This window comes from Corvus brachyrhynchos, unplaced genomic scaffold (assembly GCF_000691975.1).
Source record: "Corvus brachyrhynchos isolate BGI_N302 unplaced genomic scaffold, ASM69197v1 scaffold365, whole genome shotgun sequence".
Taxonomy (NCBI): domain Eukaryota; kingdom Metazoa; phylum Chordata; class Aves; order Passeriformes; family Corvidae; genus Corvus; species Corvus brachyrhynchos.
Window position 1 is genome coordinate 2,040,674 of NW_008239544.1, and position 11,758 is coordinate 2,052,431.

The following is an 11,758-nucleotide window of genomic DNA, read 5'->3' on the forward strand; positions in this document are numbered from 1 at the left end:
GCGCGCGCGGGGGGCCACAGGGGGCCCCAGCCAGCTCTAGCCTGCACCACCAGACACCTCTTCCCCAAGGCCTGGGGAGGGCATGAGGGCTCAAGGGTGTCCAGTCCTGCTGTGGCTGCACTGGTCCCACTGCCACCATTTCCCACAGTGGCCACAGTTCACTGCAGTGCTGAGGGCCAGCAGTGTCAGGGGCTTGGCTATTCATGGGACCAAAGGAACCGTCAGAACATGCACACACATGGGGTAGTGCTGCCTGGTGGGGAAGGGCTGCACCCACCCATTGGCAGCACAGTCCATTGCTGCTCTGCACAAAACTAGGACTGCCAGCACTGTCCAGCCCCAGTGCCTACCCAGACAGGAGCTGCAAGATGGGTTGGCCACAGTGGCAAGCTGGACAGATGCTGCTCATGCCATGTCCTAGGGTGCTGGAGCCACATTACCATTGGTGCTGGAGCCACAATATGGGGAGCCCAGAGCATGCCAGGACACACAGCAGCAAGATCTGGACCCAACTCAGGTGCTGGCCACAATACAGGCATTGCAGCTGGACCTGGACTTCTGCAGGGGCACAAACCACAAACGACTGGTCCAGCTGCAGGAGCAGGAGTGTGCAGTGGAGCAGGAGCAGCAGGACTTGGTCATTCTGATGCAGCAGTTCCAGGCACTGATGGGCAAGGTACAAGTGCTGGGCACAACAGCCATAGACCAAGCTGCATGTGTTCCCCACTGCCACTCCACCACAGGCTAGGCACCATGCCTGCCCCACAGCCTGTGCAAGCCTGGTGACCCCCCAGGGGAGGGTAGAGGACATCCTGCCAGTCACACATGGCTCTAACACCACCTGTACAGAGCAGCCTAGCCACAAGGCAAGCCTGACTACAGCCCAGTCCACCTAGCTGAGCAGAGCTAGAAGAATGCAGATCCCAACAGCCCCACTGACACCCTGGGCACCGTCCCAGGGCTGGTGGCACTGCTGCAGCCCACAGCCTCGCCAATGAGCTGGGATCACCACTCTCCCTGTGCCTGTGCTCTGTCACTGGTCAGGGACAACAGGGATGGCTTTCCAGGCCTGCTGGGTGTCCAACAGATACTGCCACAACAGGGAGGGCACTGTGGAGACTGTACAGAAAGGAGAGGGCCAGGAGCCAGCAGCCTTCCTGCCTCCCACCTGGTGCAGGCCAGACTCCTCTGTCACAGGCCCTCCCCAACAGCCCATTGTCCATGGGTTGTTCCAAGAAGGCTCCTTCTGTAGCCTCAGCTCTACACAGCAGGGGCACAGGGTGATTCCAGACCCTTGCTGGGTACTCACAGGTCAGTGATGCACCCCTCCACCTGAAGGACCAGGCGGTGCAGACAGAGATCACCTCCTACCTGGCTGCCCAGAGCCATTTTGACACCAGTCACGATATCCCAGAGGAGCACAGAGAGCTGCTCAAGGTCAGCAGCCAGCAGCCTCCCAGCCACTGCACCAAGCCTAGGGCAAGCAGACAGGGGGGCACAGGAGCCAGGACAGCCATGCTGCAGGGCTGACCCCTGCTCCACTTCCCCCAGAAGCCCTGGGACAGGGTAGGAGGCAGCAATGCCAGCCTGCCCCCACCACCTCACGCAGCCGGGCACTGGCCAGCCCTGAGTGTCCTGCAGACAGGACAGAGGGCAGCTGTGCCTGTGCTCAGGGACACACAGCAGAAGGCCAACCCACCAATGCACTTCTCTGCAGCTGGGGACACAGGAGCAGAGTCAAGGCCCGCAGCACAGCCCAGCCTGGCTGCAGGAGCAGCTGGGAGCCACCCAGCCCCAGGAACAGCAGAGTCTGCAGCAGCTGAGCAGAGCCAATGAGGCCATCCAAGGTCTGCACCGAAAAGTGGCAGAGCTGCAGCAACAGGTGAGGGCAAGGCAGGACAGAACAGGGATGCAGCCTCAGTGCCAGACACCTCTCCAGGAGAGGCTCAGCCATGGCCAACTACCCTCCCTGCCCCACAGCTTTGCTGGCAGGTGCAGGACATAGACAACCTCCAGGCAGAGCTGGCCGAAGCCCGTCAAGAGAGCACCAAGCAGGCAGAAAAGATTGCAGCCTACATGACACACAGGCAGCAGCTTCATCTAGAGCTGAGGAAGATGCAGAGCTTCAAGAAGCAGAGCAAACAGGAGGTAAGGATGTCTCAAGTCTTCCTGTGAAAAACCAGGAGTCTGTGCTCAGCCTGTGTCTCTCACTGTGCCATGGGCAGACCTACTCCCTCCAGGAGAGGCTGCAGGAGCTGAGCAGCCTAGCCCAACACTGGCAGCAGCTACACCTGGACAGTGAGCGAACTCTGGCTCTGCGAGAAGAGGAGCTGGTTGTCTGCAAGGTGGAGCTGGCATTCCTTAAGGAAGAGCTCAGCAAGCTGACAGTGCAGATGCAAGATACAAACAGGCATTCAAGACACACTGGGCAGGAGGAGATGCAGGAGGAGAACCCGTACCTAATGTTCAGAGCACCTGAGCAGCCCCACAAGTGTGAGCAGCTGAAAAAGTGAGCAGAATTCCTGGCACAGCCTGGCCTGAAACAGGGCTGGGCTGATGGTCCCAGGTGTGCAGGGACAGCTGGGCACCAGCTGCCTGTCCAGGGCATAGGCTGTGGGAGAACTGCCTTTGCAGGAGTATGGGCCAGGCTTGAAACAGGGACAGGCTGTATCTGCCCCCGCAGGTCACTTTAATTTTCTGCCCTGTTCCAGGCTCTACAGGGCAACAACCTAACAGCACCAGCCCTGCATGATTCTGCAGCGCTACCTCCACCCAACACCCACCTCCAGGACAAGAAGCGGCGCAAGACAAAGCAAGGATTAGACTGACAACCTTTACACAAATAAAATTCTTTCTGTTCTGTAGCAAAATTAGTGCCAAGCACCAAAGCCTTCCAGGGCCACAAGCTGTAGAGACCTCAGAATACATTGATCAGGGCAACTGGGCACTACCTTAAGTCTCAAAGCAACAGGTCGTGCGTTCTTAGAGACCAAAGCGGGCTGGGGTGCGTCGTGGTGTCAGGGGCTCCCCCTGCTCCTTTCGCCCAGGGGTATAGATTTTTGTAGATCTGTCAAAGAGGACAAGGGTGATTAATGGCAAATGCAACCTTTTCCTGCACCAGAACTCCCACAGGGAAGCTGAGATACTCCACACAGGCAAGCCATGGGCAGGCAAGGCTATCACCCACCTTGCACTGCCCAGTGGGTTTCGGCGCTCCTGCTCCTCCCGACGGGCACGCAACTGCTCCTCTGCTAAAGCCATTTCCTCCTCCATGGCAGACACTTCCTCCTTGGCACGGCGGCGGTTCTCCTGGAGCAAGGCAGCAGCAGGTCAGGGACAGGAGAGGAATGGCAGCAGCAGACTCCCTGCAGGCCCACAAGCTTGCTCCCTCCATGTCAGAACACACACATACAGCAGCAGAACGGACATGCAGAGGGCCTGCTGTTTGCCAGCTCATCCAGGACAGAATACTTACCTGGCGTGACTTGCCAGCATGTTTGATACTGTAGAACATGGGGCCCAGCTCTGCCAGCCACTCTCCATCCACAGCAGTGACACACTGCATGTATTCCTGCAGGGACAGAAAGATCAGGATAGCAGGATGGCACCCTTGGGGCCTGGGCACCATTCCTAGAGCCATAGCAGCTCCCTTCCTCCCCCACTTGCTGACAGCACTTCTCAGGCTGGGACCATACCCCTTCCAGACAACTCCTCCTGGCCTCAGAAGCTGCTATGGGTTGGATTTGGTGAGACCACAAGGAGGATCAAACATATCCCACAGAGGCCAGAGAAAAATAATGGGGGAAGGGACAAACAGATGACACAGACATGCCTAGTTGGTATAGATGGGAAAGGCTGAGATCTGCCACTCAGATCTCAGCCTCACAGCAAAGTCCTCCCATCTCCCTTGGAGCACTCACCACCCTTCCTGCTAGTCCTCAGCTCAAGCTCACCTTGGTAGTCATAACCAATTCATGGTACACAATGTAGTCTGGTGTGTAGCCCATACCAAACAGAGAGCTTGTGGGGTGTAGGTGGCAGGGCATGCCTGTGCGGATGTTCACATACTCCCCAATACCCTGCAAAGACAAGTTTGCTTAGTCTACCTGTTGCCAGGCAGGGCCTTGCAGCCCCCAGGCAGCTCAGACACCTCTCACCTTCAGCTTTGCAGCCTGATGGAAATACGCAGCACAGATGCACTTCCTGACAACATCCCAGTCTGTACCACAGGATGCCAGGCTCATTCGCTGCTGCACCATAATGTCCTTGAGCTGGGCACGCACCTCCCGCACCTGCAAAGGTGTGTGCTGGTCAGATCCCTCTTCTGCATAAGGCTCTCTCCCCCGGCTTCATGACCACAGCCTCACCTTCCGCATGGCCTTGGCATGGATGAAGTGCTGATTGCACCACAGGGTAGAATAGCTGTTGTTCTTCCACTGCAGGTAAACATTCAGGTAAGTCAAGTGATCGCTCTCTGGAACAGCAAATTTCTCCCGCACTTGGTCACTCTCCTCCTCTCGGCCCTGAAGGGTAAGCAAAGGACACAGGTTAGTCAAAGGGCAGGGAAGGGCCCTGAGCTGCTGGAACAGGAGCATCTTGTACCTTAGGCCGGTAAAAGATGGCAGGAACAGACAACATGGAGACAACGAGCAAGATCTCAGAGCTGCAACCCATGTCACAGGAGACAATGAGCATTTTGGACAGTGCAGGGTCCAGTGGGAACTCCACCATGAGACGTCCTGTAGAGGTCAGACCACCTGTAGGAACAGAACAGCAATCACTGATCAGCAGCTGGGCAGGCCCCAGTTCCATGGGCTGGCAACTTACCCCAGCAGCCAATACCTGTGTTATCCAGGGCCCCCAGGATCCACAGCTGGTACATGGAGTTCAGCATATTGTCCTCGGGGGGTGGATCCATGAAGTGGAACTGCAGCAGGTCCTGCACACCCAGGGACTTGAGCAAGAGCACTACATTGGCAAGGTTGGTGCGCTGGATCTCAGGCACCGTGGTCGTCAGCAGCTCATTCTTGTAGGCACTCTGGGTGTAGAGCCTGGGAAGAGATGCCAAGAGCATGCTCCTCCTGTTCCTGCCACTGTGTTCCTTGCAGACTTGCCAGCCTCTGCCCAGCCCAGCCCAGCATGGTACAGGGCAGCAACCCTGCACCCAGCAGCAGGACCTGGGGAGGCACTTCTACCCCAGCCAAAGTGGGGTGTCCCCAGCACAATGGGGTGTCTGGGCTGCAGCACAGCACATGACCAAGCACAGCCCTTCCCTGGTCTCACAGCATAGCCTGGGAAAGGCTTTTGACTTGGCTCTTATCCTGATGGCATCCAGGGCAGACGAGCCACCAGTGAAGATGGGCACAGGAAGAAAGTGGAGCACATCCTTTTCTCTGCAGAAGCACTGGGTCCAAAGGCAGCCTTCAGGCCTGCCTACTGCCCACATCCCCCCAAAGTTCAAGATAATGAACAGCTCCAGTGAGAAAAAAATATACATAACCTGATGCCAAGCTGAGGCTACAACAGGAACAGGAACACCAGTGATGTGCCTACCTGAAGCAGTGGCCTGGCCCTGTCCGGCCAGCTCGGCCGGCCCTCTGATTGGCATTGGCCTGACTGATGGGGTAGATCTGCAGTGCATCCATGCCTATACGGGGGTTGAAAACCTTCAGGACACAAGAAGATCAGACAGAAGTAAGAGGAAGGCTGGATCATGACCTCAGAACTCCCTCAACCTACCCCAGAAAGCAGAGACAAAGCACAGGAAACCCAGGCTCACCTTCAACTTGCAGTAGCCAGAGTCTATGACAAACATGATACCATCCACTGTCAGTGATGTCTCTGCAATGTTAGTGGCAACGATGCACTTCCTGACCCCATCAGGAGCCTGCAAGCACACTACACATCAGTCACACCCCTGGGCATGGCTCTGCTCCACTGTGGAGGAGCGCAGAGCAGCAGAGGGACAGGGATGACTCTTGGGAAGTGGAGTGGGGTACATGCTTTCTCTCACCCTCCACATGCAATACAGAGGTATATCTGCACTTCTCACTCTGCTCTGCACTGCCTCCTGCTCCAGTTTTCCCTGTCCCCACCCTAATCACAAAGCACACATCAGCACCTTCTGGAAGATTTTGGCCTGCAAGTCCGAGGGCAGCTGAGAGTAGATTGGCAGTACAGCAAGAGCAGGCGCCTTCTCCAGCTCCTCAAGGTGCTCCACAATTTGCTCTGAGGTCACCTAGAAACAAAGAGGGGTGAAAACATCAGACTGAAACAACAAGGGGATAGGACAGTGCCTGCCCTTTCAACTCACCTCGATATCCTCCTGGCCAGGCATGAAGACGAGGATGTCTCCAGGAGCACCAGACAAGTGGACCTGCAAGGCTTGTTTCACTGCAGCCTCCACATAATCCTCCTGTGGGGTCTGAACGGTACAGCCCAGGTTAATCTGGACCAATATCCTTACCTGCCTTATCTTAAAATGATTCTTGAACAACGATTTGTAATGCCTTGTCCTGTGTCCTGTCCTGTAGCACACCACAGCCACTCCTACCCTGTCCTGTGTGTCCCCCTCAGAGTGCAGCACACCTACTACACAACCCCCTCCTGCCAACAGAATTTCAATCCACAAGCTTGACTATACCTTGCTGAAAAGAATATCCACAGGGAAAGTGCGCCCAGGAATGTGGAAAATGGGAACATTCCCGAAGAAGGAGGCAAACTTATCTGCATCCATGGTGGCTGAAGTGACAACAAGCTTCAGATCCGAGCGGCGGGCGACCACCTAGAAAGCAGATGAAAGGAGCAGTATGGAAGGGGCATTCATGCATGGCTGTGGGCTGTTTTCATTCATACTGAGACAATGGCACAGGACAGAGCTTCTGCTGTACTCCAGAGGCACTGGCTGTGCGTGCCAGCGAACACTGATGCTGTATGGCCAGCACCATTAAGAAGGCCTGCAGGTGCAGGAAACCTTAAGCCAGCAAAGCCCTCTGTATCAGTAGTTCTGACATTCAGCCAGCAAGACTCTGGTAGCACTACAGGAGACTTAACCCCCCAGAACCAGGGACCAGGATGCTGGAGCAGTCAAGTGCAGACAGAGATGTGGCAGCTCTGCTTCTCTCTCCTAGTCCTGGCAGAGAAGGGCTGTCCCAGTTCATGTGCCCCATCCTGCTGTCCTCTAGCCCAGGATCACACACACCTCCCGAAGCAGCCCGAACAGCACATCAGTGTTGAGTGAGCGCTCATGTGCCTCATCCATGATGATAGCACTGTAGTTGTCCAAGTCGGCCTCCCGCAGTGACTCTCGGAGCAGGATCCCATCTGTCATGTACTTGATCACTGTGTTCTCAGATGTGCAGTCCTCAAAGCGGATGGCATAGCCTACCTAGGAGGGCAGAGATACCAGGAAGTCTTCCAACAGTCCCATGCACTCACTGTCATTGGGTGGCACCCCTGCACTCCCTACCAAACTCACCTCCTCCCCCAGACGCACGCCCATCTCCTCACTGACTCGCTTGGCCACAGACATGGCAGCCACTCTGCGGGGCTGTGTGCAGCCGATCATGCCGTAATCAGTGTAGCCATCCTCATGGAGATACTGCGTCAGCTGAGTTGTCTTCCCGCTCCCCGTCTCCCCCACCACGATCACAATGCTGTTGTCTCTGAGGAAAAGGAAGAAGTATTTCTTCATACACCTTCAAAGAAGGGCTTTTGTGTTCTCTAGCTAAGCATCATCCTACTCAGGTGGGAGAGCTGAGCAAACAAAGTAGTGGGTTTGTTTCCTGAGAGTACAGCTTCCCAGCAGTCATGATTCTGCAATTCCTCAACTGAGTTCCCAAACATAGGCCAATGCCCTGGAGATGCCGTGGCAGCCATACCTGAGGATGGAGAGCAGTTCCTGCTGTACAGCAAAGATGGGCAGGTATTGTCTCTGCTCCAGGATTGATTTCTTCTTGGCAAACTCACTGCTGGCTTCACTTTTTTCTTTCATGTGTTCAGCAAACTTCTGCTCAGTTCTAAGGAAACACCACAAGTCCTGAAACTGCCTCTCCACACACTTCGCTATGCCCATAGCCCCCATTACCAGCTGAGCAAAGTAATTCAGAGCAAGCCCCTACTTGTAATCCACTTTTCCATCTTCTGTCACCATCTCATCCTTCTCCTCCTCTTTCTTGATCCCCATAATGTCTCCCAGTTTGGTGCCTGCCAGCTCCCAGTGCTTGTGCTGAGCCTGGAAGGAGAGAGAACAGCACAACTTTGCCACAGCAAGCACAGACAAAATTCTTCCCCAATCCTACTCATAAGACTAGGAAAAGGATATTAGTCCCACAATTCCCCAAAGCAGAATGTACACTCCACTCCTACATCAGGTTCCCCTCTTCCAAATGAACTGGAGCAGAGCTTAAGACACCAGGATGGATACAGAGACTCCAGGCACAGGATTACAAACTGCCTCCTAAGACAATAGTTCTAGCTGCTGGCCCTTCTATTAGATTTGAACTTAAACCTACACAGATGTGAACCAGAGATAATCTTCCTGCCTTTGCCAGGTGCTCACAGGCTTCCCTCCCACCTCTGCTATCAGTTTAGCTACCAGCACCATTCCACTCATAGTATAAGTAGCTCAAATCCAGCCCAGTTTCAGTGTACAAGGAACACATCTGTACTTTCCCCACAGCTATTATGTGAGCTTTAGAGAAAGTCCCTAGAAAATACCCCCAAAAACTAATCTTACCCCATACTCCTCCTCCTCACAACTCTTCTGCTCAGACATGACAAGGTACATCCTGCTGCCATACTGCTGCCTGCTGACTGTCCCCAAGCTACCTGGCATTCTTCCATCTGCTTCCTTCTCCCATAATCTGTATGTCCAAGTACACAGTGATTCATGTCCCAGGCAGTGCCCAAGAAAATGACATCACAGCAGCTGCTATGAGGCAATGTAGTAAGCTGGGCTCTCAGATGTCCCAAGTCACAAAAATATGAACTCCTTATCATCACTGCTGCCAAAGCCTGAATGCTGCAGAGTCCAAACAAGGCTGTGAGGAACTATGTAACATGTACAGTGGGCAGTAAGCCAAAGGGCTGCAGCATACCCTCTTACGCTCCTTTTGCTCCCTGTGCTTGCGCACCAACTGGCTGCCTTTCCGAGCTATGATGGCCAAATCCGAGGTGGCATCCTTCACAGGGATGACTGGCTCTGGCTGGAGGGAAAAGGCACTGCTTTACTAAAAAGGCCTCACGTGTATGGGGCTCTCTGCCATCAGTGCCTTCAGCCACAGTCTCTACCTGCTTGGTGAAGACAATCCTTCCATCTAGGAAGGGGGGCACTAGATTGTGCACCAACAAATGCACTTTAGCAGAGTTATCCTCCTCAAAATCTTCGTCCACTTCAATCCGATGGACCACACCACTGGTCAGCATGCGATTTGTCTCCCAGCGCTCATTATCCTGCAGGAAACAACACATCAGAAACACAGAAAGCCCCAGAGATCACACCAGAACACCAAGCATGGGCCTGGGCTCTGCACTGGTAACAGGATGGTTCAAATCCAGTGAGCCTGAAAGTAAGCACAAGGGAAGGAACAGTAATTGGAAGCAGAAGAGTACAGGAAACTGCCCATGTGAAGCAACAGGACTGCCTCCAAGGAAATGCATGATAGATATTGCCTGCAAGGCACTCAGAATACATCAGGAAGCCTGGACACAGTCCTGCTCATGTAAAGAGAGCAGCTGCCCCCAGCATCCATTGGGCCAACAGCAGATAACCCCAGTAATGTATCTTGCACTCAGAACAGCAGGAGCATGGTTCTCTGCACTCCTGCTGCCCTGGACACTGCAATCCACCAGCCACTCCAACTGGGAATTCTGCCCATGCAGGAGTTTCAGGGCTGGATTTGCCAGGAGAACTCAACCACAATTTCCCTGTGAGCAGTCCTTCAGCCTGGCCCGAGAGTGTCCTTCTTCACCTGAGAGCAAGGACTCAACAAGTGGATCTTTCAAGGGCAGCCAACCCTGTGTCCTGGCCCTACCTCATTGATCTGCCGCCGCTGTGCTGAGATCCGCTTCTGCCTCTGCTTGTGCAAGTGCTGCTCACGCTTCTTCACATACTCCTCAGAGGAGTAAGCCAAAGGGTTGTGAAACTCATCATAGCCCTCATCCATCATGTACCAGTCTCGGTCAGCTTGCTGGGAAGGGAGAGGTGCAGCACTGAGCACTGTCAATTCCCCACAGCCTGGTGGCCCCAAGGCCCTGGCCTGCACCAGACTCTCACCCGCTGGTCATCCTCCCACTGCTGCCGCTCCTCCTCCGTCTCAAAGGCGATGCCCTCCTCCCCTTCCGTGCGTCGCCCTGGGGTGAGCCAGATGGTCCAGAATGTTCCCAAGGAAACCCCAACTCTGTGCCACAGGAAAGGGGATTCCACACTGCCCACCCTGGGCAGCTCAGCCCAGATTCCTCACCTTTCCCTCGGGACAGGCGTGGCGTGGCCCCCAGGTGCCTCCGGTCATCAGCCCATTCATTGTATTTGTATGATGGGGTGGGCAATGGCGTCTTATCAGAGTACCGGCTCCTCACAGACCTGAAAACAAAGCAGATGGGAGGAACTGGTGCCCACAGCCAGGTACTTCTCATATGCATACAGTCCCCTTTCTGCAGCTCACAGGACAGCCTCAGACACTGGTACCTGTCCCGCTCCCGTCGGTCCGTGTCCCGCAGTGATGACACTCGGTGGCTACGCTCTGAGTCTCGATAGGAAGGTGCAGGAGATGGAGATTCCCACTGCGAGCGACGGGCATTGCTGTAGCCACCATCATCTTCCTCCCAGCTGGAGCGGGATGGTGTGGCTGCATCTGCCAGAAGAGATGGGGTTTGATACCTGTTGTTCAAACAGTGGCCCTGGAGCCACCTAACACCTTCTAAGAAAGGAGCATGGAGAGAGGGTACCCACTGGTCCTCCCTCTAAGAGAAGGAGCTGACCCAGTGATTCCAAGGAATTTCCAAAGGATCACATTTCCACCACACAGACCCAGAACAGACCCTATCGTGCAGAGATCTGCCAGATTTTCAGACGCACAGAGCTGGTACATTGCTCCCACACCCAGGTCGAGCTGGGAGTTTATGCTTGCCTGAACCACAAACATTAAAAGGTACAGGCTTTTCTACCACCCCTGTCCTGCAAAAATAGCAGGAAGCATAAAAAATCTCCAAGCCCCTCCCTGTTAGGCCTCACACAAGAGCTCTACCGGGTCCTACTCTCACCTTTGGGCCGATGTCGGGGGCTTTCAGGTTCACTCCTCCTGCCACTCCGTTCTGAGGAGCCATCCCTCTCTGATCTGCTGTGATGACTCCTGTCCCGCTCCTCTGCAAAAAGAAAATAGGATCAGGTGCCTACTGCACAAACAGGCTTCCCAAGCCTGCTGCAGAAATCACCACAAACATTAATAAAGACTACAAACAGGCCAAAGGACAAGCCCAGAACCAAACCAAGAAGCATCACAAAGGTCTCTGAGCAATTACCACGGTCTCGTTTACGATCGTGGTCCCGATCCCTACTGCGTTCCTTCTTTCGTTCCTTCTCCTCCTTAGAGGAGGCAAAGACTCCATGTTCCCGACGCTCCCTCTCCCGCTGCCGGCTGCGTTCCCAGAACTCCTCGCTGACACCCCCTGTGTAGGAAGGTGTCTCCACGTGGACAGAGCGGTAATGTCTGTGCAGGCAGAGCAGAGAGAAGAAATGTTCAGAAGTGCCGAGCAACAG

General features: G+C 54.7%; 1 protein-coding gene across 2 annotated transcripts; it reads right to left on the minus strand.

Annotated features, from left to right (window-relative positions):
- Positions 1-2,833: 2,833 nt before the first annotated feature.
- On the minus strand, positions 2,834-11,730 carry DHX38 (DEAH-box helicase 38). 2 transcript variants are annotated; one of them, XM_017741374.1, is made up of 24 exons: positions 11,521-11,730; positions 11,263-11,364; positions 10,688-10,853; positions 10,464-10,582; positions 10,277-10,353; positions 10,035-10,190; positions 9,292-9,453; positions 9,099-9,206; positions 8,121-8,233; positions 7,881-8,018; positions 7,478-7,664; positions 7,202-7,387; positions 6,644-6,784; positions 6,314-6,424; positions 6,122-6,238; positions 5,780-5,887; positions 5,554-5,666; positions 4,843-5,051; positions 4,368-4,757; positions 4,158-4,292; positions 3,954-4,079; positions 3,476-3,571; positions 3,188-3,309; positions 2,834-3,067 (listed from the first exon to the last, which is right to left on the minus strand). In XM_017741374.1, exons 6-19 carry the CDS (start codon positions 10,167-10,169, stop codon positions 4,549-4,551), a joined length of 2,037 nt encoding a protein of 678 aa, XP_017596863.1. In that variant the 5' UTR covers positions 10,170-10,190; positions 10,277-10,353; positions 10,464-10,582; positions 10,688-10,853; positions 11,263-11,364; positions 11,521-11,730; the 3' UTR covers positions 2,834-3,067; positions 3,188-3,309; positions 3,476-3,571; positions 3,954-4,079; positions 4,158-4,292; positions 4,368-4,548. The 2 variants fall into 2 exon arrangements, with proteins under 2 accessions (XP_017596863.1, XP_017596862.1); XM_017741373.1 differs by lacking the exons at positions 2,834-3,067; positions 3,188-3,309 and having other exon boundaries at positions 3,497-3,571; positions 3,954-4,292; positions 4,368-4,523; positions 4,603-4,757.
- Between the last annotated feature and the right edge of the window lie 28 nt (positions 11,731-11,758).

Coding starts and splice junctions, on each gene's coding strand:
- DHX38 (XM_017741373.1), bottom strand. CDS start 10,169: ATGATGGATGAGGGCTATGATGAGTTTCACAACCCTTTGGCTTACTCC. Junction 9,207..9,291: donor GGATTGTCTTCACCAAGCAG/GTAGAGACTGTG, acceptor TTTTCCCTCCAG/CCAGAGCCAGTCATCCCTGT. Junction 4,524..4,602: donor CCATCTTTTACCGGCCTAAG/GTACAAGATGCT, acceptor CTTACCCTTCAG/GGCCGAGAGGAGGAGAGTGA.